This window comes from Thunnus thynnus, chromosome 3 (genome assembly GCF_963924715.1).
Source record: "Thunnus thynnus chromosome 3, fThuThy2.1, whole genome shotgun sequence".
In the NCBI taxonomy this organism is placed as follows: Eukaryota; Metazoa; Chordata; class Actinopteri; order Scombriformes; family Scombridae; genus Thunnus; species Thunnus thynnus.
In genome coordinates, this window is record NC_089519.1 from 705,607 (window position 1) to 732,443 (window position 26,837).

The following is a 26,837-nucleotide window of genomic DNA, read 5'->3' on the forward strand; positions in this document are numbered from 1 at the left end:
TTGATCGTCATAATAGATGAAACTATCAAAACACCTTTGCACTCTGCTTGTGAAAATGAGCATATCTCAAAAACTAAAAAATGTACATAGCTCAAATAACTTATGGAGAGTTAAGACACATTTTGTTCATGTTTCCCCATTCAGAATTGTTTTAGATCAATGTGTTTTGTGGGACAATAAAGATCTGAACTGAACTGAACTGAACTGAAATGGGGGCACTTCAGAGAGTGAACATGGAGAGATAGAGGCTGTCAAAAAGGACGCTGGCTTCCCCCTCATGTCCTCACCTAACATTGTCCCAGCAATCAACACAACTTCCGTGGAAATTGCATCAGTGCGGCCCAGTCTGACTTGTCTCCTGTGAGTTCTCTCTTAGCCATTGTTTTACAGGACTAAACTTAGGTCATTGGTATTTTTAAGAATTGACCAATGGGCAGCTGTATTAAGAAAATCAATAGATTGCTACAAAAGATTTCTATGTGCCAAAAATAGAGCATACCCACACACACACATACAGAAACTAAACTGTTACAAGTCAATCAGCGCCTGAACCACACCCTTCCCACTCACTCCCCCCTCCACCCTCTCACCCACCTACCCCCACACATACTCCCACGAGGTCTATCTGATAGTGAGATAAATCTTTGCCAACTGGAGCTCTCATCACTCTGAGGACTGTAAGAGTATTGGTTATAGGTTCAGGCAGTAAAGTGCTTTCTCTCCTATTTTACATGGATGCACACTTTGGCTCGTAGCAAATCAAACTAACAAGCTAACAAATTGATCTTCCTATGAATGTTAGATGCAAAACCAGGAAGGTACAGGCTGATAACTCAAGACTTATCAGTTAAAATGTGAACTGGATTGCAACACGACTTTGAGAGTTTACAACAGGTAAGAGTAGTCAAGGTTTGAAAGGTGTGTTCCTCTTATCTATGACGTGGAAATGTTCTTAGTGATGTAGAGGTTGTGCATCACTTCCTCCGCTGCCCTGCACGGACCCTTCACTCTTACCTGCGTGGACGCAGCATTTTAAAACCAGGAGCGCAGGTGAACTCCGCACACAAGAAGCATGGACTCACTACACCTGCCACAGGTAAGGACAAACATGGCTTCTATCAATCTGCATGCTCGCCTGACTTTAGAATGCCAATTTATTTATTTTTATTTTAATTTAACTGAATTGCATTATACCTCAAGTGCACATAAAACTAAAAACAAAACCATAATTAATGCTTTCAAATAGCACATTCAAAAAACACTTTTTAAATATCAGTTTAGCCGGTTGCTTTCCTTCTGTGTTATACTGTTGAATGGAACTTTACTGCAGCCCATGTGACTGTGATCAATACCTTTGCATGTGAGGGAAAGTGTGTGTGTGTGTGTGTATGTGTGTGTGTGTCCACATGTGCAATATTTCTGAACCTGATGGTCTGATAGTGATATTTTAAAACTGGGTTGCTGTAAACTTTAATGATATGATATGATGCAAGTCACCATCATGATGTGTAGTCAGCTTTTTAGGTTGACATTTTGACTTTATTTTTTAATAACGTGTCATTTCAAAATGGGAAAAATGTCATGACCTTTACTTGCAAAACAGTCATTATATAACGGAGAGAAGGTTACCTCCCGGATATGAATTTGGCTGACTGAGTAACACTTCAGATATTACTCTGATTAGAGAGTATAATGGAGTATTAAAGCATCTATGTTGAGGTCGAGGCGTCTGATGCAGTTAACATCCTCTACGTAGCGCTACCAGTGGTCTGCAATGAACAGAAATTACAGACAAAACACAAAGTACAGGATTTAGTAAAATAATGTCATTACCATAATCTACATAGGGATAATATCACATAATACTGAATTAAACATTCTTGTGTGGTTTGAACATTATAAACTCAGAGTGACTTGATTCAATCCTGCTATAACTGAAACAGCAGCATGAAGAAGCTAGCAAAATTTAAAATGACATTTCCACAATTCGACATAATATCAGATTATTAATCCTCAATTACTGATTACAATTGAAATAAAACAAGAAATATATATGTTTGTATATATAATTCACCAACCAGATAGACATTTACACACAGCAACACATTGTTGAGCATCCAACATCCAGCAAGCTAACGAAGGAAAAAGAAACAAACACCATGTGCCACTCGTGTCCTAGCAACTACCTAGCAACAGTGACAGCCTCATTAGATAGAACCATCTACAACCTTTGAATATTTACTCATGACATTAAGAAAATAAATATTTTCTAACATGACATAAGTTTGGATTGTAACTCTTCATATCAAATACTTCCTTCTTTTTCAGCCAGTGGCTCCCCAAAACAAATCCAAAGAAGATCACAACATGAGTCATGGAAATGAAAACCAAGGTACTCTTTATATTGTATGAAATACAACAGAAAGCTAATGACAATAAATATAATATACTATATTAAGGTTTTTTGTCTGTCATAGAGGTCAAAGGGAGCCCTGCACATTCCACGGTGGCTTTGATTGAAAGGGAGGTGAAGGAAGCAGATCCATGGGACCTACCGGAGCTGAAGGACACAGGGGTCCCGTGGTCAGGTGAAGACTTTTAAACAGTCACTAAGCACTGTCCTCTACTGTCCTGTATTTTTAAAGGACGGTTTCACAATTTTTCAAGTCTGTCTTGACACAACAGTCAAGAAGCAGACTGGTAGCCAAATGGTCACCACATAAATGCCACATAAACCCAACGTTCCTGGTTCGATTCCAACCAGGGACTCTTGTCGCATGTCATTCCCATCTTTCTCTGTCCCCTTGTTTCCTGTCTGCTTCTTTGTGCCTTGTTTTTTCTTGCCATAATTATTCCTCCTGTTCATACTGGACATTAGAAGATCCCTTCATAATGCACTTACAATGGAAGTGATGGGGGACAAAATCCACAGTCCTCCTTCTGTGCATTCAGCGTCCAAACGAGTCAAATCAAGTAGATATCTTTCAACGTTACAGTCTTTTTAGTGCCAAAGTTCCTCTTTTTGTTACTATACTTCCACCTGCAGCTCAACAGGGAAACACTGTCCGAGGAAACACAAAGAGGGAATTTGATGCTAAAAAGACTGTAAATGTGTCAGATATCCACTTGATATGACTAACTCAGACTGCTGAAGCTGAATATAAGCTACAGATAAATTTTCAAATGCTTTTTTACACAAAATGACTTTTGGCCCCAATCACTTTTATTGAAAATGCATCTGAAGGGGATCTTTTAATAGCCAGTATGAACAGGAAGAATGATTACAGTGGGGAAAACCTCTTTAGTGTTTCTATCCTTTAAGGTTATATACATGTATGTGTGTGTCCTGATTAGATGTACCTCGGCAATAAGTAATATATTTACATGTCGGCTGATTAATTACATAGATATGATAAAGTAGATATGATAAAGTGTCCTACTATAACATGTTGCATAACCACACACATGCTGTCAAACCAGTTTTTCTATAGTTAAACCAGCCGTACATCACCTACATGAAACTAAATTCACAGTATATGCAGTGTAACATGTCTCTTAGAACTCCTTCATAAAGATGGGCAAATTTCCAAAGAATTATTGCCTCATTTAAAGTACAATAAATTAAATCACTGATTGATTGATCTGATTATTTAGACTGCAGAGGTCATAAATAGTAATTGATGCAATCCAGCCTAGCCAGAAAGCTTAGACTGTGCCATCATAGACGGGATATCAAAGTTAAAGTGAGGTGAGTCAGTCACTGTTGAGTGTCGTGAACTCAACAAAAGGTTATAATGATATTGCAACTGACCTTAACAGGAGGTTACTGAACTTTAAATGATATGTTATGCATTTCTGGTTATATAATTGAACAAACAGCAATTTCCATTGGAGTAATCTTTGTTTTTTAAGTTAATTAATGGTAATAAATCAGTTTTTGAGAATTTCGTGTGAGCTCTGTGCTTAGGATAACTATGTTTAAAATTTAAAGTCCCTCTCCACTCAAAATTGTGTTTTTCTTCTTGTTGTTTGAGCTTCACTGTGCAGAATGATGTTTGTGCAAAGTTAGATGCAAGGATGCTGTGTAGTGGAAAGTGGAAAGTTTCTCTTTTTTCTTCTTCTCATATTATTTATTCTAGCTAGTTCTATATAATTGAACCAAATTACATTTAATCCTGATCATTTTTGGTGTCTGTCTCAGCTCTGGACACCAGAGGGAAGGTGCTGAGAGTGTTCGTGTCTGTGGGGAAGGGCATCTTGCTGTTGGGTCTCCTCTACATGTTCATCTGCTCCCTCGACATCCTCAGCTCAGCCTTCCAGCTTGTTGGAGGTAAACGCACCAACACTTGTCTCAGCCCATGGCAGTAACATGCAGCTGCTTTCTCCTTTGTTCTTAATTGTTCCTTTGTTCATCTTGCCCAGGTAAAACAGCTGGCGACATCTTTCAGGACAACTCAGTTTTGTCCAACCCTCTGGCTGGTCTGGTCATCGGTGTTCTGGTCACCCTGCTGGTTCAGAGCTCATCCACTTCCTCTTCCATAGTTGTCAGCATGGTGTCTTCTGGATGTGAGTACAAAGATGCACACATAGACACACACATCCATGCACAGAATAAGTACAGATGAATAATGATGATGATGCTGGAGGTGTTGAGGAGAGGCAGAGAGAGAGAGCTGATGATGAAGGAGAAGTGTGTGTGTGTGTGTGTTTTGGCAGTGCTAACGGTCCAGCTGGCTGTTCCTATCATCATGGGCACCAACATCGGCACTTCTGTTACAAACACGCTTGTTGCCATGACGCAGGCTGGTGACCGTAGTACCTTTCGCAGGTAATCATTTTTTGTGTTTCTCTTTGCTGTTTTCTTCAACAGTATCTACAGAATGACCCTGATGAATTATCTGTTATTCATGTAGCAGTCGAGTACATACATTGACCCGTTACAAAATTTAGACAGAAATTCTTTACTCAAGAAAACTAGAAATTCCCTGATACACCACCGTCACAGTGGTAACAAACTCCAACAAGTGCACCAGGACAGCACATACAATGAGTCCAGCATTTAAAAAACAAAACTTGATATAATTGCTGTCTGAAAATGTTTAGTATATCCCAAATTTTGATGAACTGACAACAGCATTTTGAACTTTGTGGTAATAGAAAAGTCTATATTAAATTAAGTCCTTCTCTTTTTCTAAAAACTACAAATGATCCATATTCAATCTATAATTTATGATCCTCAAGATTATCTAAACAGTATGTATGGAGTGTTTTACACTGGACAGCACTGATATGCAGCTCCCATTGGAAAATGAACTTATTTATACCCTTTCACGACGCACCCAGGGCTTTTGCAGGGGCCACAGTGCACGACTTCTTCAACTGGCTCTCTGTGCTGGTGCTGCTGCCTCTAGAGGTCGCGACTGGTTACTTGTACATGATCACCAAGCTCATCATCGACTCCTTCCATATCCAGAGTGGAGAGGCCCCAGACCTGTTAAATGTGATCACTGATCCCCTCACCGAGTCAATTATAGAGGTAAGATGTCACGCTTGTAATACTGTTACTGTCACTTCTGCAAACGTGATCAAATTTTATTGGTGTTACAAAAAGATTTTAACAGAAATTTGGCAACAGTCTTATCCAGAGTGAAGGAAAGGAGTAAAGTTGTTGTAGGGATCGTTATAACCCGCTGGAAAAGATCAGATTAGCCTATAACACCAAAATGATTTAGAATAAGTGTTTCACACAACATAAAGCACATTTTACCCCTGTGTAAGACAGCACAAAATAAACAAAAAACAGGAATCCATCCAATATAATGCCAAAAATAATCTCACACAATTGTGTCATCCCATAACCTGATTAAATATAACAGCCAGGGTTTCAGCCTCATGTTGTCCACTCGCATATTTCAGATAGGATTCAGACTCAAACATGTGCAGATGTATTTGAGAAGTTTCCATTTTGAGTAAAGAATGGGAAAAAAGTTACAGCTAAATAGCCTGTTTCAGACAGAGGCTTAACTGAGGGACTGCATAAAGGGCCAGTATAAGATAAATAAGGAGTTTTTTGAACTGTAAATCATACAAAGATATTCTAGTAAAGCCCCAGAAAAAAATACAGACCAGGAAATGTGCATGTTATGTCCTCTTTAACTGGTTACCAGACAGTTATTTATATGAGGCAATACTGAATTCCACAGTAGATAATAATAATAAAGATAAACTGGTAGAAATGTGATTCATGAAGCCATAAAGCAGTATTAGACATATTTTCTGGAGGATGAATGTGGATGTTTGTACCTGTTAGCACTGTGTTGTTTCTATCAGAGAGATAGAGTAAGATTCAAGTCATTATATAACATTGTTAACCTTTGTCATGGTTGTACATTTCTGGATGTTCTGTATTGTTCTCTCCGATCCAGCTGGATGAGTCTGTCATTAGTGGGATCGCCACCGGTGACCCAGAAGCCAGGAATAAGAGTCTCATCAAGAAATGGTGCCAAACCTTCAGCAACACAGTAAGATCAAACATGTCAGCCTTAAAACAAATACTCAGACACATCAAGAATGATTACAATATTTATTTTCAAACTGCCGCTCTTTTTCAGACCTTAATGAATGTTACAGTTCCTGGTCCAGAGAACTGCACGTCTCCGTCTCTCTGCTGGGTCGATGGAAACTACACCTACACACTGAAGAACGTCTCTAACACATACAATGTCAAGAAATGTGAGTTTTCATGGAATTGTTACTCTATTTTGCCACATTGGATTGCAAACAGGGTTATCTGTATATAAAGAAAATGTGAATTAGATATTGATGTCATTATATACATACTGTAGCTTCATTTCACATGGCATGACAGGAGGGTTTAACCTAACTCAGCAGCTCAACTCTGCTCTCAACTCTCAACATCATTCTTTCCTCGGTGAAGGTTCTTAGTCTCTTTTAGCTCAATGTTTTGGTTTTATAGACATTTATTTACCCTATTTCCAGCAGCAAAAGACAGCAGTTTACAACAAAAAAACACTATACAGTAAGCCACCTGCCAGCACCAAACAGCAGTTAACAAACTAGTCTTGAACATAGTGGAACATCTAGCAACACTTTGATGATAACAACTTCATAAAGTGATAATATATTAGAGTTTGTCTGCCTGCCAGTGGCCAGAAAAATCTTTTAATGCAACTTTAAAGCAAGTCATCACCTGCTTGTATCCATAATTTCATGTATGTTTCTGTGTGTCCTTAGGTATGCACATCTTTGTGGATGTGGATCTGCCCGACCTGGCGGTGGGTCTGATCCTGCTGGCTCTCTCCCTACTGGTGCTTTGCTCCTGCCTGGTCCTCATCGTCAAGCTGCTCAACTCCATGCTGAAGGGACAGGTGGCCTCGGTCATCAAGAAGATCCTAAACACCGGTGAGCGGCTATACGCAAGCTGTGATTTTACAATGAATTGGATGTGATTGCACTGATTAGTAACACATGAATGCATGTTTCTGTGCTTGCCTATATGTGTGTGTGTGCAGATTTCCCGTTCCCATTTGGTTGGGTCACAGGTTACATCGCCATTGTAGTCGGAGCTGCAATGACATTCATTGTGCAGAGCAGTTCGGTTTTCACTTCTGCTATCACTCCACTCGTTGGTGAGATCACTCATCCATCCATCTCCTCTATTTTGTTTCATTTTAAACATATATGCACCATGTTGCACTTCAAAGTCACAATAGTTGGCCTGATTCTGCTTGTAATTATTATAGTCATTGTATTTTCTTTTGACACCAAACTTCATAGTGTTAATAATAAATCATGTGAATTATACACATGAAACAGGAATAAAATGGGCCGGGGTAGCTAGAGAGACAGGAAGAGTATAAGTGTGTGAAAATGTATTTTGACCAGTGTCCTCTTTGTTTAATAGGTATTGGTGTCATCAGCATAGAGAGAGCGTACCCATTGTCTCTGGGTTCAAATATTGGCACAACCACCACAGCCATCCTGGCTGCTATGGCTAGTCCTGGAGACACACTGGCTAACGCTCTACAGGTCAGTAATTCCACACAAACGTGCACTCACGCAGGCCGACCAAACTGCCTTTTAAATAGGTTTTACATGTTTTTGATTCAATGTGAATAAGATCTATTTCCATGTTTTGAACTTCCACTTTTTATATGTAAGCGAGTTCCAAATTTGTATTTTATGAGGAGAAAAGTAGCAGCCTGCAAACAAAGTTTTGTTTATGTTTGTTCCAGATTGCCCTCGTGCACTTCCTCTTCAACATCTCTGGCATCCTTCTGTGGTATCCAATCCCCTTCACCCGAGTCCCTATTCGGCTGGCTAAAAGCTTGGGCAACATCACCGCCACATACCGCTGGTTTGCTGCTGTCTACATCATCTGCTGCTTCTTCATTTTACCGCTCTCCGTCTTCAGCCTGTCTCTGGCTGGCTGGCAGGTACTGGTGGGTGTGGGTGTACCTCTGGTCACCATGTTGATCATCATCATGGTGATCAACATGCTGCAGAAACAGAAACCCGGGTGTCTGCCTGCAGCGCTGCGATCCTGGGACTTCCTCCCTCTCTGGGCCCATTCCCTGGAACCTTGGGACAAAGTGGTCGGTGTGTTTACTGCCAAATGCTGTTGCTGCTGCAAATGCTGCCAGCTTACAGCTAACGACCAAGAACATACAGAGACAGAATCTGTGGAAAAGAAGAATTCACACACAGAGGTGTATGATAACCCTGCAATGAGTGCAGAGAAAGAGGTGGAAAATGAGATAAAGATAGAGCTTAAGATTCTGAAAATGACCTGGCTTTGAGATTTTATATACACATGTGTGTGAGTATGTGGTTATGATGCAAAGAGGCATCTTGGTAATGGCACAAGAGCCAAATATGGGCAAAAAATGTCAAATTTCCATAATATTTATTTACTTTAAGGATATTGTTTAGTGTAAGATGGGAAATGATTCCCAGTTGTCAGTTTATGAAGATCCAGACAAAGAAAATAACACATGCAGGAAGGTGCTAGTTTTTCTTCTGTGTAGTGTAAACTGAGGTGGACTTTAAAGGATAAGGCTGGCAATATTTCATATTTTTGTAACTGTCAACAAATCCTCTGGAAAGACCAAAACCAGCAACAAACTGGTCAGTCTGTCAATACTGTCTGACTTCAGTCTCTTCTGTCTGTGGCTTTCAGCCTCAAGTCCATTTTAAAACAGCTTTATAACAGAAATACTTTTATTTTTTGAAAAGTCTGGTAATTTCCTAAAACAGCTGGGCACTATAGTTTTAGCAAATGTAACTTTAACAGGAGTAGATACTACCACCACTTCCAGCAGCAGATCAATGCACATTTAGTATTTATAGAGTTGTTGGACAACAAAGGAGAGGAATAAGCTATACCAGGTTTTGGTTACACAGGAAATAATGGTTAGTACGATCAGTTCATTGTTGATTTTCATCTTTTAACGGGAACTTTTGACACTAAGAGGAACATATAAAAGCACCAGACACATCTTTTAATATTCTAGTCTCTTTAGCTCTGGCAGGCTGAACAAATCACCACTTAGATAAGATCAAATCATGAATTTAATAAGACATTTTCCAAACATGGTTGTTGGATATGATCTTATATGAAATTACTAAAATTATGAAATATAAATGAGGTAAATATAATGTTGATTAAAATCAATATCTGAAGTTCATAATGAACAGTTATTGACAGAGCAAACGCCTGCTGATTTGACAGACTTGGTCAAATAAACGATCATCACGTTGCCAGATTTCTATCAGGTTTCATCTTTTGTATTTTTACATTTTGGTTTCCTTTTACTGTGTATAAAAGACACTGTGACCTCCTTAACACATCGTTTTAAGGTGTAAAAATTATTTTGTAATTAAGAAGGATAATTGTATTCAAAGAATATGTAGTTTGAAATTTGATGAATGTGCATCTAACTAATTGTTTTTAACTTAAATTTTTGAAGATGATGTTTTGATGTTTGATGATGTTGAGTTTGAGTTGTATATTGTATCTGCACAATACCTATTTAAACATTAAATAATAAAAGATTAATTTAACTGAATGCTTAAAATCAATGTCAGTTTTTTTCTACACACATACAGGAACTACTAGACTCATCACTTTAAATGTTCCTTCATTAGCAGAAATGTCTCACTGACCCTGTAGTAATTACTTTCCTATCAGTGTTATCTCAAGTGTGTTCAAAGTAAAACATGATGGGAGTGAACAAATATGATATAAAACAGAAACAGGGTTGAGATTATATAGTATCTCAAAAGCATCATAAACTTTATCAACACAATTACCATTATCAACATTTATTAATGACTGTCTCTCAGAGGGTCAGAGAGTTGTCTGGTTCTAGTTTATGTCTGTTTGATTGAGTGTGTGGGACAATACAGCCAGTGTCCAGGAAATGTCCACTGCTGTGCTGACCGCTATACTGTCACATGTCAGTGAGCTGTGTGCAAAGAACATGAGATGGATTATCAATGTGTCAATATCAGGGGTGCACAACTGTGCCAAAGCGCACAACACAGCAACCACGAGACACTTTCCACATGGTCAACTGATGCTCACTCTATATGCAGCGTTTCATACACACACACACACACACACACACACACACGCACGCACACACACACACACACACACAGTCGTGTTTCCATCACTTCAGAGGACATTACATTGACTTACATTCATTTAATGTAGCCTTACCCTCACCCTAACCTTAACATAATGCTAACCTTACCTTAACTTTAAACTAAGTCTTCACCCTAAAATTAACGATTTACATTATGGGGACATGCTTTTTGTCCCCATGAGCTAGTTGAGTCCCCACATGTGACTGTTTAATGCCCCAGTAACATGAGGAATACCTGCCCAGATATTTGTAAAACCCATCCCTAAAGTTTGTATGCAAAACAAGCGATATTTCTAACTGGGGATTTACAAAATTGTGTTCCATCATTAAGTCTTTGAAAATGTCTTAGACATTAGTAATGTGTATAGTGGTTGCTAAGAAACATCTGTAGCTCTGTCCAATCAAAAGCACCCAGCTATGCAAACAGAAAGTCACTGAAACACCACAAGCTGCTCAAAAATGAAAGTTTTAGGTGTTCGCCACTCCTTTGTCAGTTCTTTGTAAATGTAGATATCATTTACTCCATGTTAGCAGTATTCATGCAGTCCAATCATGCTAAACTAGCTGATGTTATTAGTTAGTTCAGCAAAAAGTTATTGGCATGGTATGTTGTGTTATTCTTGTAACATAAATTAAACCACCTTGTCAAGTGTCATGTTGCATATATCGATCATATTATATTGCCTCTTTTATTCCTCACTCTAAACGTATTATATATTACATATATCAGCAAGCCAACATTAGTAACATCAGGCAGGTGCTGGGTGTAAATATTAGTAAACTTATATACAATACACATACATACAATATACATCATAACAAGACTGAACTTCCTGGACTCTCTCAGCATGTACAGAGAAAATCAAGACAGGATGGTCTTTTCTATTAATGATAAAGCAGCTGCACAGTGCACTAATCCACAGGTTACATGTGACAGGGTGTGTTGCATCTGGGACATCACCAGTGACACGAGTGTGCAGAGGGCACTGTGAGTGTGTCTAGAGAGCATGTTAATCTTATCTATTCTCATACTTCAGCTAAAATATTTTATAGCCCTGTTAATTAATTTGTTTTAAAGGGATTATACTGTAACATTTTGACATGCCTGCCTGTCTATCCACTTCTGGAGATCAAAACTAAACTACTGCACCGTCACATAATCAGCCATCCACCAACATGAATAAAATATATGACAGGGAAGCTCCAACATACAGCCTTTCTTTAACCCTGAAGTAGCTCTAATGTTTTTAAAATCATCTTATTCTACACTGGCTGACAAAATCATATTATATTCAAGCCTAAGACACCTTGAAATGAAAATATTCTAGATGTCTTTTGCATCATTATACGCATCTATTTAAAATCCATCTCCCTAAACAGCAGCCTCTCATATTAAGTATCTTTGGAAACGTTGGGATCTCCAGTAGAATATTAAGTAAAGTTTTCTTGGTTTGAACTAAGTTTGACTGACCCACCACTGTCACTAGTGTTGTTTTAGTCAGAGGATTTCCAGAATTTCCAGGTCATGTGAGCTCAGAGTCTCAAACAGGTCATTATGCTTCTTTACCAAATACCAGGAAGAAGCATATATGTCACATAGGCTCCCCTGCTCAGAGAATCGACATGTTTCCATGTGTTCCAATGAAATTCAGAGTCTAGTGTATGAACGGCAGCTCAAATCTGTTGGACTGACCGACACTGTCATCTAGTGGTCACCATGACAACGGCACAGAATCAGAGCCGTGTGAGTACAGGTGAGTATAACATTTTAAAACGCTGAATGACAGAGAAGAGGAGGAGACTGATGTGAGATGATGATTATGCAATGTGTATGTTGTCAGTTTGTTTATTAAAGATAATCTAATATATGATCCCAAAACATATTTAGTCATTAAGGATTAGACAATACAACAATTCAACAAACAAAATAATTTATTAGTTTCAAACCCAGAGGCAATTTGTGGTTACAGTCATTACAGATAATTGAAGTGCACTTTACACAAACTGTACACTGTCACTATCAATACACTACCGTTAGAACTACAGTACTTTTAAGAGCTCATTATTATATCCAATACTTACTAGAGCCACTTCGTCTATTAAAAGTAAGACGAAAGCATGATATAAAAATATCAATACATTAACATACAACACATATGTACTTGTAACATCATTCATTGTATTATACTAAAGACATAAAGAATAATTTAAACGTTTGTGGGCTACTACATACTTCACAGGCTTGTGTTTCCATGTGCCTCTCTCTGAAAGCCTGGAAGAGGCCTTTCCATATACATATATATATATATATCTATATAAGACCACTATAGCTGGTCACTTGTGCAAGGATTTGTGCCTAAAATCTCCATTTACCATCACAACATGGGCCAAACCCAATTTTAACTGTCTGCTCCTTCAATCAGGATTCAGGGGAGCTGTTGCATTGTTCAATGACAAAATTATATCGAAAACAGTTCGCATGTGGATGAGAGAAGAGTCTTGTGCTTAGAAGGGGACGGGTCCATAGTAGGCGACGTATGCTGCCACAATGCCGGCGGTGTCGGCCATCTCGTCACAGGCGATGTTCAGCTCACATACCTCTCTGAGGCTGGATGTAAGAGGAGAGAAAAAGCGTCAGGAGGCTTCTAGCATCTCAGGATTCACGGTCTTGCTGTTGTGTCTCAGTATTTTACTTTTGACTTGTTTTTTTACAGGAGAATAAAACATAATATGAATTTCAACGTCCATATTCAAATTTCAAACTTTGCATGTGATGTTAGTTTGTAGAATTAATCTCCAAATGAATCGCAGCAAAAACCGAGTACGAGCAAAACATTAGCTACTAGAGTGCAACATATATTGGTGCTGAATTATTCAGGTTTATAACTGTACCTTTCCAACTGGAGAGGGCTGAGATCTCCTGCTGGAGCAGCTCTTCTTCTCCTCAGGAGGACAGCAGCCAGGTCTCTCTTCACAACCACTTGAGAAGCTGCGTGGACAAACATCACAAACTCAGACTACACAGATATTCTAAAACTCTACGTTTTTTCTAAAATCATGCAAAGATTCTGTCTGGAAGCAAAAACAAAATGGCATACCTTCAGTACTGGCTGACTCTGAGGAAGATGAGGAAGATGAAGAAGAAGAGGAAGAATCAGAAGCAGAGGAGTCAGAAGCAGAGGAGTCAGATGCTGAGGAGTCAGATGCTGAGGAGTCAGACTCAGAAGAGGTGGACTCAGAGGAAGAGGATTCAGAGGAAGAGGATTCAGAGGAGGAGGAAGAGGAGGAGGAGGAGGACGAGGAGGAGGAGGAGGAGGAGGAGGAAGAGGACGAATCGGAGGCTGAAGAGTCGGAGCTCGAGTTTGAGTCGGATGCTGAAGAGTCAGAGGAGGAGTTTGAGTCAGATGCAGAGGACGAGGCTGAATCGGACTCGGAGGAGGAGGAAGAGTCAGAGGAGTCAGAGGATGAGGAGGATGAATCCGGGGCGGCAGCTGCGGTGTCAGCTGCAGGGTCAGCAGCTGCGGGGTCAGCAGGTGCAGCTTCAGCAGACGTGTCGGCAACATCGTCAACTACGACCTCGGGCTCAACGGCTGACGGTCACAGAAAATATTGTGCTTAGATTCCTACAAATGACTTTGATTTTGAGAATAAACAGTTTCTTCATATACAGCAATGATGAGATGAGCTTGTCCTTACCTCCCATGGACCAGCACACCGACAGAAGCGCACAGATGGAGAGGAGAGTCAGAGTCTTCATGGTGCCTTGGAGTTTGTGTCTCGCTGTAGACAAGCTGTTGGTTTCTTGAAGGCTTGCTCTTTGCTTTCTCTCGAAGGCTTGTTGTGCTTCTTTCCCTCAAACTGAGGTCAATATATACTGTAGTCCACCTCCTTCCAGACCAGACCCACACATTGAGATAATCCTCTGATTGGTTGGGGAATCAAATGTCAACATTTCCGCTTCCACTTGTCATGAAAGCTCCCATAAACACCCACGCAGCCCTGGCACTGAGTGCAAAAACTCATTCACCCGCACACAGGCTTACAAGGCTGTAAACATTCTTGCCATTCAGCTCTATGAGTGCGTGTACTGTGTGTAAACCTGTACGGGTACGTTTAGCTTCACCAGACATTAATGCCAGTCCTAGATAAATATATTAATATGAGGAGAGTAAGATTAACTTTACCCTGCTCCACAATGCACATGCATAAATGTAAATATGCACACACGTGGACAGAAATGACTGATGTGAAATAGATCATCTTTTATTTTGAAAGAACTCAGTTAAACTGTGGATAAATACAAATTAAATTACTGAATTGACATCTTAAAATAGTTTCTGTCTTTGGTTTCCGGGTAAACTGAACAGTATTTTTCTCATATTTTCTAGTTCCAACAAAAATGGAAGCATTTCCCTTTCAGTCATTTTCTGAGGTCAAACCAATCATTTCTGTTTACCAATCCTGTACATCCCCGTCAAATTCCAGTCAATCCTCACCTCTCATCAGGGGGTATAAATAATACAACATACCCCTGAAAGTCCAAATCAGTGCTGTTACTGATCTATAAAATACCTTTCAGATGTGATTGGATTTTAATCAGGGTAATCAGAGGTTTGTGTTGCCTCTTTAACATCAAGGTTTCCAGATCTTCCGTTGCTGTTATGTTACTATACTCCTTGCCCCAGATTTGATTTCCCACCCCCACAAACCCCAAACTATAGCCTGAGTCGACTACAAGCTACTAATCGAGTGACACGGAACAGCACTGAGCCTCATTATGCGACAGAGCTTAATTAGAGTGTTGCAGTGTCCCACCAGAACCGCAGTCAGTCACTATTTAGAGATCCATCTCAGTCCAGGTCTTGGCCAGATTCATGCACGGCCACGGCTTACCAACTCCAACCAGTGGCCCGATACACAACCTCGCTTGATGTATTTAAGCATACATACAGCTAAATATAGGCAACCCAGCGATATGCATGTGGCTTTCTGTTTGTGCGATACAGCTCAAGTGTGGATCCAGCTGTGGTTCACAATAAAAAAAAATGGTATTTGGAGGTTATAACTGGAATCTCAACCATATTGCAACTTAAATACTGTCTAGATAACCAAACATTTATGTATGCATATCACTTCGCTTATATATTTATATATATCTCAAAGGCCCCAAACAGTGTCATCTATCATGTAGTGCTGATGTAGGGTGACCTTGGTGTCCTTCGTGTTTCGTAGTCTAGCGTTATTCCTGGTGTCAGGGATTTGTCTTGGAACGTGTGCCATGTAATTTCAATGTCTGGTCCAACGTTCATTTTTGTGGATACACTTCATTGCACGGGGGGAGTGGAAGGGGGATAGTTGGGGAAAACAATTGCCACAATGTTCCTGAGTAGGCAGGAAACACAGCGTCTGAGGCATTTCTGCTTTGGATCAGTTCCTTTTTTGTTGATGCATCTTGGCTCTGAAATAACACAGACAATGAGGAATGATGCTGCTCCTGGTTCACACATTCTCCGTCCAGCAGACACTGGAGAACACACACACAGGTGCAAATACTGATAAACTGTGGCCATTGTGTTATAAACCATATCAGTGGTATGTGTAGATCACCTCTGCTGCTAAGCTCTATTGACTTCTGTGGAGTGATTTTATTTTATTCTGTTCATACATGTGTACTGGTGAGGTCGAAGCCTCCTGTTATACTGTGAAAGGGCATTTTGTTGTTTTATGGAGAATCTCTGTGGAGATTTTCCCACTTCACAAATGCCAGGAGTGCTTTGCTTTTCATTTTTAATCACACATTTCTTCCGTCCTCTCACATCATTTTGGGAACATTTACAGGAATCACATCTAGACGATGGTGTCTGGCTCTGCGTCCCTCCACCAGTCCACCAGATACACTTAGACTGAGCGGCAGTAACGCTTCACACTGATCCTCATAGAAACTTTGCAAAAATGAATTGAAACTCAGAGCAACAGAAACAGAAATAACTCTTTCAGTCCTATTCTTGTCACACCACTCTACTTGACAAAACTTCATGTTTACATCAAGATCAATGTATGTTTGAGTTCTTTGGTTGGTATGTAATGCTGAAGTTTATTTGCTGTGTTTGTTAAGTGTGATTTGTGTATTTGAGTTACATTCATGTGTATGCTGGGTGTCCCTGTGTTTTTCCTTCCGTGTTCCCGCCGTTTTCCCTCCACACCTGCCCTGCATCAGTCTCGTTAGCCCTGCCCTGCTCCCTGTGTCTTCCTCAGCCAATCAGCTCCCAGCCTGCTCGTGTCTTGCCACCTGTTCTTTGTTGTTTCATTAGTTCAGTTTGTATTTAAGTTCTGGTTTTCACTTCGGTCTTGTTGGGTCATCTGTTCCGTATTGTTTTGCCTGCATTATCATGAATAAAGCCTTTGGGTCCATCTCCTGTTACTCAGTTTGCTGCTCTACTCATTTATAATGAGAGTTAACGTGTTATAATGAGATAATGTTTCTCATAATAATGAGAATGAGTTCTTGCAAATATTTGATGTTGCTGCTGCTGAAATGGATGCACATGAACGCTTGAAGGACTTGAAGTCTTACTTTCTTTTAACACATAAATGAAATTCTACTCTTACAAAGCGACCTGGATGGAGTTGTTATCAGCATGTGGACACTCTGAAGGATGTTTTCCATTCTGCGTCTCATATTGGAGAAAGAACCAAAGTGACACTCTAGATGGGTTTCTGAAAGCCGATGGGATGTCTGTCACAGTACAAGCACTTACTATTATGAGAAAACTTTATCATTATAATGGAAGAGGTATGCTTGTTATAGCATATAGGCATATTTTTACATAGAGTGGCAGTTCTGCACTGCTGAAGGTAGTAACAGAAGACGGCACAGGTCTCAAACTCACTGTCAAGCACTGAACCAACATTATTAATAACAGTGGTGTGTTTAATATATTAAGTGGACTACAAATACAACACAGAGCCTTTATTGTGGTCAACTGAAGCTGCATTTTTATAATGTTAAAAGTTCTTTGTTTTAAATTTCCTTCTTTTGTCACTGACATCTTTGTTCCACTTACATGAGTCACAGCATCGTATCACTGCAACAAACAACTCTTTAAATGAGCAGTTACAGTCGTGCATTCAGTTTTTATTTTAAACCCTCGCTGTGCGTGTGGCAGCTCACAACAGAGAGGAAGTTTCCCGTTTTGTTTTTTTTTTTTTTTTTTTTTTTTTTTTTATAGCGTGCTTACCTTCCAGTGCTGACCCAAATTACTTATAATACATTGTGACTACATACACAGCGGGGTCCAAAACTCTGAGACCACATGGAAAATCTCAAATATTTTCATGTAAACCTGGAAATGATCAGAAAGTCTGAGGTTTCAGAAACATTAAAAAACACAAGAAGTTGACATGTAAAATGAAGAATATTTAAGATTCTGCACTATTTTCAGTAACAAGGAAAAAACAACTTAAATATTTTGCTTAAACAACCATTTAATCTTCTCAACTTCAGACTTTTTTCTTTCTTATTAGAGACTATAGAAACCAGTTTCAGATGATGATTTATGAGCAGTAACTTGGGAATGTAAGAGTCTACTGCTCAGTTTAGACCAACAGGACCATGAGCTCCAGCAGATTTACTGTATTTTTAAGATCAAGCAGGAGATGATGGACAGAGTTGGTGCATATGTGATGCGTCACGAGAGAAAACACAAAGACCAACTAGCACTGATAGCTACCACGCATGCAAATACAAGTGGCTGAGATTGTGACCTCCAACTTTTCCTCATTGGAATTTCCACTGTCACCAGTGGTAAACTGTATCACTATGGTAACATGATAACCATGATCTGACCCATTATAGCTACAGATAGCCATATATAGCCTGCCAGAGGACTACACAGTTAAATCAGTGGCAGGTGTGATCACATTATCTCTGAAAAAGGTAGAATATACTGGTCTGCTGCACTACTGTTCTGTGTAACAGCATAACAAATAAATGACTTTACATTGTGTAAATAGAGACAGACAGAATGGCAAAGTTTACAGTCTGCTGATGCTTTTACTGCTACAGCTGTTGACCAGCTGTTTACCTGCATCCAGAACATCCTGAGTCTGGCAGGACCACTAAATAAATATCATTTTAAGAAAACAGCATCTGTCAACTTGAGAAATGTCTCTGCACTCCTGAAAAAATAAGGATAATGTCGAACCACATAATACGAGCAGCAGATGAAAAGAATAATTCTATAAAATTTCTATGCACATACGTTCTTACCACTGTCTCATAATTCCACTGTATACATATTGTATACTGGCAATAATTGAATGTTATCCTTTTGTATGTTTGTGTAAATATATTTTTGTGGAAAGTGTTTTATGTGATTCAAACTCAGAAAAAAAAAGATTTTGGTCATAAATTGCTCACCATATAAATTCATATTCAGCGTGCTGAAAAGCATCAAATCAGATTCACAGTGTAAGCTACAGGAGGTCACACTAATTTTAGTCATTTTAGAACATGTGTTAAGTATGATGTAAAGCCTGGAGGAGCTTTACATGTTTATCAAAATGACAGTAAAATACACACGTATAATAAGTGAGTTTATTGTTTAATCACTGGTGTGAGCTGGAGTTAAAGGAAAGGTTCACAATTATTCAAGTGTGTCTTAAACCAACAGTCAGGAGCTCAAATGAACATATGAACAGTTTTTTCTTGCTGTGTTCATTCCTGCTGCTCATACCGACCATCAGAAGATCTCGTCATGATGCATTTACAATGGAAGTGATGGGTCCAAAATCCACAGTCCTCATTTTGAGCAAAAATGTATTTTAAAGTTTATCTAAAGATAATATGAAGCTTGAAACCATCTGAGTTTGTTAAATAAGGTGGAAATCTTCCACAGTTACAGTATTTTCATTACAAGTGCTTTTCTGTTCCGCTGTAGTTGAAGGATCATAAAGAGGGAATTTGGCACTAAAGAGACAGTAACTTTGAAAGATGCTAAATTGATTTGTCTAATTTGGACAGCTGAAGCTTCATATTAGCTTCAAATAAACTTTTAAATCATTTTTTGTACAGAATTTGGGCTGCCAGCATGAACAGGAGGAATGATTACAGCAAGAAAAACATGTGTCAGTGTTCACTGGGGAACTTGACTATTGTTTTATTTAAAAAAGTAGTTATGCCAAGCAGACATAAGAATAAAGGCTAACTGCTTTATAAAGGGACAATATCTTACTTTCCTCTTGATGTTATAAAACTAAAATATGCTCTCATGTCTCTTTTATCCGCAGACTCCCATCAATTCTTTATCCAACATTGTCTCATGAGTGGATTGTCTCAATTACAGCCGTAAACAAACTCAGATGGCAGGCGACACACACTGTATATTTCCATCTGGTCCCTGAGAAACGTCCACCTGCCAGGCTTTCCCAATTCCGCCGGATGTATCCGCTTGGCAATACAACACCACTAATTACACTGATCCTCGTCTAGGCCTTGAAATTCCCTTCTTGCCTGAGAGAATATTTCTGGGACAAGCCCAAACTTTTTCTCTCTTGATGTCCACAGCCCATCTGTTGTTGTTCTAGAGAGCTTTTATAGGCTTTATTGCTAAATACTCTCTCTTTTATCCCGTCTTTAGAGCCCGTTATGTCTTTGAGTCAAGTATCATTAGATTAATTTTGAATTGATGACCTACTTTCAAATGTATGCGATTGTGCTGCCTCTGTGATTCCCTCACATTCCTCACTGGAGGTTTTCATGTTAGTTTATCTTGTACAGATGATGTTTTTCACTTTATTGACACACTTCCACAATCCAGGATGACTCATATGAGAAAGTACCGCTAACTACTGCGTCTTCACTGCCATATATCCATGACTTCCCAGTCTGCTCTCTGTCACTCTCCCTGAGGTCGGTGTGTTGTGGTTCTGACAATAACATTAGTGGACAGACAAACAAACTCCGCCAGATCTCTGCAACTTGTGGCCAGTAACCTGTGGTCGGCTAACTAGACCGCAGACGGGCTCACACTCGCGTAAACAGACAAAACATAACATACACGGAGAAAGAATTGAGGACACATGACACACACACGCACACTTTGTATTGTTTCCTTTGTGCTGGAGGGAAGACATTATGGGAAAAGACAGTCAAGTTCATTCACTTTATATTCAGTTTTTTATTCCGTTTATAAAATATGAATTAATTGACATTTGTTCATCCGGTCTTAGAGCTCTGTTTTGGCCTCTGCTCCTGCCTGTTTCACCTCCTGAAAGATGGAAGAGATGAGTGTGACGAGTGTGATACAGCAGCAGATATGTGAAAGACAGGGAACGATAAGCTAGTCTCTACCTCAAGGTATTTATTTAACATTTTCTGTTTTCACAGATATGATCAAATCTGCTGTAAAATGGAAAGCTTGAAGGAGGAAACTTTATCCGTTTCAACATTTGCACATTTTGAGATGTTCAATTTATTTACGTTCTGCTTCATTTCTATAATAATCAGAAAAATATAGTATTTTCAAAATGTTCTGTAATAAATGCAGAAGAAGAACAAGGACAGACACAGAATTTCTAAACCATATTTATCAGGTACACAAAGGTTATTTATATTTATTCATAATCAGCTCATTCAGTTCTTTGGGAAATTATGGTTGCGCCTGAAGCAAATGTACTGATGTAATGTATCTGCAGCATCAAGAGGGTAGAACTGTTTTATAAATCTGGTGAGTTTGGTGATTTTGACAGTGGGTGATTGTGTGGAAGCTGTGGTGTATCAGGAGCTTAATGATAAAAGAAAAACTCATCTACATGAGAAGCAGCTGTGACGGAGCTTGAAGGAGGCTTTTTTTAAGAAGTATGACATCATCTTATCATCATGTTTCTTTCAGTGAATCCTTTTCTTGTTTACAGTATCTGACTAAAATCAAAGAGTTTGGCTGAGATTGCATCGTGTCATTTCAAACGGAGAGGACTGTTTCCATTTGAATTCAAGTGGAAATTCTGCATCTAATATAATATAATCAGATTTCAATCTTTTTTTAGTGCAGCTGTTTAGTAATGTCCTCGCAATAAACTAGTCGCTCTGTCTGGCTGTAAGGCCTCAGACACTGTCACACCCAGCGGGAGCTCTGTGTGTGGTGTAACAGAGCAAATTAGTGCACATAGTGAGGTTTCCTGTCTTTCGTGTGGCACAGTGACGACAAGAAGTGCTTTTGCTCTTGGTGTCCATTGCCGGTGTGGCTCAGCTTCACTGTCCTTTCTGCCAGTTTCTCAAACATTACAAGTGGAACAGAGTGTTCCTGTTTTTGTTTTTATTATACCATTTCTTGTTTTTTTTGTAGTTAATTGTTGTGCTGCTTATTTTAAGCTGATTTATGGAAGGGCGCTCAACACTTTTTATAAGTGTCGCTCGACAGAAATGGCGCATTTTTGACAGAAAAAAAGTGTTGCTCAACATTTTCCTTTCATATCGTGCACCTGGAGAATTTAGTTATGTCATAGACACTCATATTTTGTTGTGCAATGTGATTGGGTAGTGTTACCTACGTCGCCATGGAGATCGTAGTTTCCACTCAACTTCCTTATTAATATTTTGGTCTGTAACTTTAGATAACTTGTAATGTCCTTGTTTAATTAGTTCTGGTTGGGATGATATGATGTAACTACACAAGCTGGCTGGAGGATAACATGGTTACCATGGAGATGATTAAAACCTTTCATCGAAGTAAAATTGAAAATGTTGTGTAGGTCTTTCATTTCTGTTGAGCGACCCGCCATAAATTAGCCTTTACACTACACTACATGTTAAGAGAAACTGCTGACAGGTCGGTTACGTTAGTAGCAGCTAATAGTCTCAAACAGAGATGAGTTCAGCTTACAGAGGTTTAGTAAGTTTACTTCTTTCTAGCTACACAACCCAGTTTTTTTTTTTTTTTACATTTTCAAACTTGGTTTTCAACCCCAACCAACATCTTTTTTTGAGGCAATTTATCAGATTTTGTGCGTCTCCTGGAGCCACAAAAGGCTTTATACAAGTTTTTAGCGCATATGCAGTAGCGTTCCTCAACACCTGTAAACCAATGTGTAAAATCAGTAGAGTTCCCCTTTAAAGGTTCTCACCTTCAGTTCCCCTCGCAGGAAGGACTGGCAGAACTCTCGTACTCGCTCGGCAGAAATCTCTCCTTCTGGAAGGAGCCACTTCATGTCGGAGGCACTGTCGTAGATGCCAACTCGTGGGAGGTCCTTCGACTTGAGGCCGAAGTAGCCCAGTGACTTAAAGTTGGACTTCACTGCTCCATTGATCAGCACAAACAAGAACTGCAGAGCAGAGTCAGTTCATTTGTTAGATTGTTGTCTGATTGTTTCAGCCTACTGTGCCACATACTTAAACACTTTTTTACTCAGTAAATTAGTCTGATGAATACTCACCTTGCCTGTGAACTCTGGGGCCAGAGCTGCCAGTTGCTCCTTGAGGTCAGTATATTCTTTACTCCCCCTGTTAGCAAAAAGCAGGAGGTGTGACTTCACCTCTGAACTGAACAGGCCCACTGCTGTCTGGGGAGGGAGAAATCAAATAAAAATCAATCAATAAAAAAGAAACAAAGATTAGACAGACTGTTAAACATTTTAATGATTATAATGCAGAGGTGGACCTACCACTTGGTTGTATTCTGTCAAGTATCGGACCTCGTTGATTGTGATAAAGTTCACAAGACCTTCAGATTCTAACTTCTTGGCCTCGGCAAGTACAAGGTTCTCCTGGTGGTTATCTGCCTGGATCACATCACACCATCATCATACGACTGATTGAACTCATCACATTTATCATTGTGAAAGACGGCTCATGATGTAAAACCGATGCACAGTCATTAAGGTGTAAAATACCTTTCTGAAGATTGTGATGGTGTCTGAGTCGACGCTGTAGTCAGCCCACACCTCTTTCTCAGTGCAAATGGCTACAGGGACTGAGTCGACTACTTTCGCAGCTGCCACAATTTCCTTATAGCCATGACTCTCCTCTCCCTGAAATATAAAAGGGAAAGACACATATTTGTCCTTTTTTAAATGTCTTTTTCTTTCATTAATACATTATGTTGTACTGAGCATATCTTTTGTCTTTTTTCTTAGAATTTGTGAATTATTAGACCTATACTGTGCCAATAAGGCACATTTTAAAAAGAGGGGGACGTATGCTTTCATACATGGGTCGGATTAAACATCTGTGCCAGGCGGGCACTTATAAGACCCCCCCCCCCCCATGCACTGATGTGGTGGAAAGTTACTAAGTACACTCACTCAAGCACTGTACTGTCGTTTGCACTCACATACTGTACGTCACTTTTATGCTACTTTAAACCACATTTCAGAGGGAAATGTTGTACTTTTTACTACACAACATGTATTCCACAGCTATAATTACTTGCTTGCAGATTATGATGTGTTTTACATAAAACTGACCAAAAGCATATAAAGTAAGTAAAATTATAACTAGACCAGCTGTAATGTTAAAATACAGCTTACATGTTAATCAATCTGAAATAATAATCAAGTTACATAACTTTAAAATATAAGAATGACCTGAGCTCTTCTGCTGTTCATTTTGTTGATATTTACAAACTTTTAGTTAAATACATTTTTGAATAGAAGACTTTCACTTGTAATGAAGCATTTTTATATTATGTTATTACTACTTTTTACTTTTTCACTTAACTTAATACATCCTCCACCGCTGCACATAATAACCACTATATATGTTTTATAAATGGGCTTTTTATTCAGAACCATCTGGAATTTGATTTTTTTTTTTGATGCAATACTTTACCCGTGGAGGTTAGTGTTAGGAATAGGAGTGTGTTTTTTTTGTTTTGTTTTTTGATGTTTTCTTCATCTCAACAAGAATTTTTTCTCTCTCTCAAAGACCACCAGCGGGTGTGGGGGACACCAAACAACTCTCCTGTTAATTCTCTCTTCAAAGCAAAAAAAAAATAATAATAAAAAGAAAATGGAATGAAGGTGGCAGAAAGAGAGCAAGTGATAGAGAAACAAACACACTGGGAGGAGAGATGAGACTGACCTAGAAGATGGTAAATCACGGTTATTTCTGAGACAGTATTGCGTACACTCTGGCGATCCATGTTATCATTTTGCAGCCTGTAATATGTGCTCATTCACCGTGAGTCACTGCACAAATATTTTGGTCTTCCTTTGCCTTCAGCATCACGGACCAACTACTTTGTTATCCTCATGTGCTCTTCTTTTCTCTCTTGCACGCTCCTCTCATGAACCCTCTCTCTGCCTTTGCACTTGTTTATGAGAAGGTCAATTGAGCCAATCCCACAAGACTTCAGATACGTATGTATTTCCTGTCCAGTAGCCTGCCATCTTCCCTGGCACACAGATTCTGGCCAAAGGGCTCGCCTCTGTGGGACAGACAGCCAGCCAGCCACCCTTTGTCCTCACAGCACCAGCGCTGCCAAAGGTGTGGCCACAGGAAATATATCTTTCTTTGAAATCTATTCATGACAGTATCGCCAAGACGGGTGCAAACAAATGCAGTATTTTTGGCGATCTCACCGTCTCACCCTTTGCTAATTTGTCTGGTTATGTCTGGTTTGTCACATGCATGTTAGCATAATAAAATAAGCCACAAAAAAGTCTATGTGGGTTTGTTTTTAAGATGACTTGTTTCTTTGTGTGACCTCATTTCCTTTTGTCTGACCTCCAGGAATGCGATGACCACCACTTCAGCAGAGTCAATGAAGGCCTCAGCAGCGTTGGTGTCAGTCAGCCTGGGAAGGGCACCGTCTGTGAAAGAAAGACACAGAATTACACAAAAATAGTAAATGGACTGCATTAATATAATGCTTTTCTATCTTAAAAGACAAAGGCGAGGCGCTGGGCTGACCATCAACAGAAACTATGTGTAATGCTCAAGGTCACTTCGACATATGGACAGGAGGAGTAAAGGAATCAAATCACCAACCCTACAGTTAGTGGGGAAGCCGCTCTACCTGCTGAGCCACAGTCACGCACTACTTGACACATAATTCTACATAGTTTGCAGTCGTGTCATTGTCATAACAATACTAAGAGTCTACAGGCATGCTTGCAGCTCTGTGAGGCTATACTTAGACTCACAGCGGTGGTTTGAGCTGAAAACGCTAAAATGCTAAATGTTTGTAATGTTTACCATGTTCACCATTTTAGTCCAGCATGCTAACATTTCTATTTAGCACTAAAAAAAAGTACAGCTAAGGCTGATAGGAATGTCATGAGTTTTACAAACCAAAGTATTGGACAACTTCAAATACCGACCTGATGACGGCACCATATGAAAAGATAAGTCGCCAAAGTTATCACAATTCATCCTGAGCGGGACGTGAATGTCTACACAAAATTTCATGGCAATATATATTCAATAGTTGTAGAGATCTTTCAAAACCACAAATGTGAACGTCATGGTGAGCAGATCACCAGAGGATTCCTCATCTGAGGACCATGAATGCTTGAACAAAGTTGACATGAGAATGCATCCAGTAGTTGTTGAAATATTTCAGTCTGGACCAAAGTGGCGGTCTGGCGGACACGTTGCCATCCCTAAAAACTGTATATTAGTAGATCAGTGTTGCAACACTTCATATTGAGAGCAGAGAGAGGAGCACTAGATTACAAAATATGTATATAGATTTATTATACATATACATGTTATGCATATAGATGATATTTAAATCAATTTACCTGTCTCTGTGGCAAAGACAGAAGACACCAGGAGGGAGAAACACAGAGTGAGCAGCATGTTTCGACTTCACAGGCCGGCAGATAAACCAAAGGAAAAACCAAAAAGACCAGACAAGCTGCTTGAGTCTGTATAAAGAGTCGTGTCAGCTCTCTGACGGTCGCCACATGGCAGCTGGAGGTGGGTTGTGATTGGAGGCTTCATGGGAACCAGCCAGGTGTTCTTGATAAGTTGGGGTGCTGGGACATTGGAGTACGTGTCGCTGTAGGACAGGGGACAGGTGTGTGTGTGGGCCTGTGCTATTGCAGAACGGGTCAATGATACAGTGAATTTCTTTGACTTTTGCTTTTCTGCATCCTGCGTGTCCACACATCACTCACCTTGTGTCTTGTTAGTAGCATCTTCTCAACAACTTTGCTCTTAAAATG

At 39.5% G+C, this 26,837-nt stretch overlaps 3 protein-coding genes across 3 annotated transcripts; 1 reads left to right on the forward strand and 2 right to left on the reverse strand.

Annotated features, from left to right (window-relative positions):
- The first annotated feature begins 663 nt into the window (after positions 1-663).
- slc34a2a (solute carrier family 34 member 2a) lies at positions 664-10,088 on the forward strand. Its single transcript, XM_067578858.1, has 13 exons — positions 664-1,096; positions 2,329-2,392; positions 2,478-2,588; positions 4,202-4,330; positions 4,423-4,566; positions 4,717-4,828; positions 5,344-5,536; positions 6,426-6,521; positions 6,612-6,732; positions 7,255-7,422; positions 7,533-7,649; positions 7,925-8,049; positions 8,256-10,088. The coding sequence occupies exons 1-13, from the start codon at positions 1,073-1,075 to the stop codon at positions 8,817-8,819; spliced, it is 1,968 nt and encodes a 655-aa protein (XP_067434959.1). The 5' UTR covers positions 664-1,072; the 3' UTR covers positions 8,820-10,088.
- A 2,534-nt stretch (positions 10,089-12,622) lies between these two features.
- Positions 12,623-14,591, reverse strand: bglapl (bone gamma-carboxyglutamate (gla) protein, like). The gene is made up of 4 exons (XM_067585905.1): positions 14,367-14,591; positions 13,769-14,260; positions 13,563-13,659; positions 12,623-13,278 (listed from the first exon to the last, which is right to left on the reverse strand). Exons 1-4 carry the CDS (start codon positions 14,425-14,427, stop codon positions 13,176-13,178), a joined length of 753 nt encoding a protein of 250 aa, XP_067442006.1. The 5' UTR covers positions 14,428-14,591; the 3' UTR covers positions 12,623-13,175.
- Positions 14,592-20,819: 6,228 nt separating this feature from the next.
- Positions 20,820-26,527, reverse strand: LOC137180515 (endoplasmic reticulum resident protein 27). Its single transcript, XM_067585906.1, has 7 exons — positions 26,412-26,527; positions 25,393-25,478; positions 23,559-23,696; positions 23,331-23,447; positions 23,103-23,228; positions 22,794-22,991; positions 20,820-20,938 (listed from the first exon to the last, which is right to left on the reverse strand). The coding sequence occupies exons 1-7, from the start codon at positions 26,467-26,469 to the stop codon at positions 20,897-20,899; spliced, it is 765 nt and encodes a 254-aa protein (XP_067442007.1). The 5' UTR covers positions 26,470-26,527; the 3' UTR covers positions 20,820-20,896.
- Between the last annotated feature and the right edge of the window lie 310 nt (positions 26,528-26,837).

Excerpts from the sequence above, each read along its gene's own strand:
- slc34a2a (XM_067578858.1), top strand. The coding sequence starts at position 1,073 with ATGGACTCACTACACCTGCCACAG. Across the intron at positions 4,331-4,422 it reads AGCCTTCCAGCTTGTTGGAG|GTAAAACAGCTGGCGACATC; the intron begins GTAAACGCACCA and ends CATCTTGCCCAG. Across the intron at positions 6,733-7,254 it reads CACATACAATGTCAAGAAAT|GTATGCACATCTTTGTGGAT; the intron begins GTGAGTTTTCAT and ends GTGTGTCCTTAG.
- bglapl (XM_067585905.1), bottom strand. The coding sequence starts at position 14,427 with ATGAAGACTCTGACTCTCCTCTCCATCTGTGCGCTTCTGTCGGTGTGC. Across the intron at positions 13,660-13,768 it reads AGAGTCAGCCAGTACTGAAG|CTTCTCAAGTGGTTGTGAAG; the intron begins GTATGCCATTTT and ends TTGTCCACGCAG. Across the intron at positions 13,279-13,562 it reads AGCCCTCTCCAGTTGGAAAG|CCTCAGAGAGGTATGTGAGC; the intron begins GTACAGTTATAA and ends TCTTACATCCAG.
- LOC137180515 (XM_067585906.1), bottom strand. The coding sequence starts at position 26,469 with ATGCTGCTCACTCTGTGTTTCTCCCTCCTGGTGTCTTCTGTCTTTGCC. Across the intron at positions 25,479-26,411 it reads TGTCTTTGCCACAGAGACAG|ACGGTGCCCTTCCCAGGCTG; the intron begins GTAAATTGATTT and ends TTTCTTTCACAG. Across the intron at positions 23,448-23,558 it reads CCATCACAATCTTCAGAAAG|GCAGATAACCACCAGGAGAA; the intron begins GTATTTTACACC and ends GATGTGATCCAG.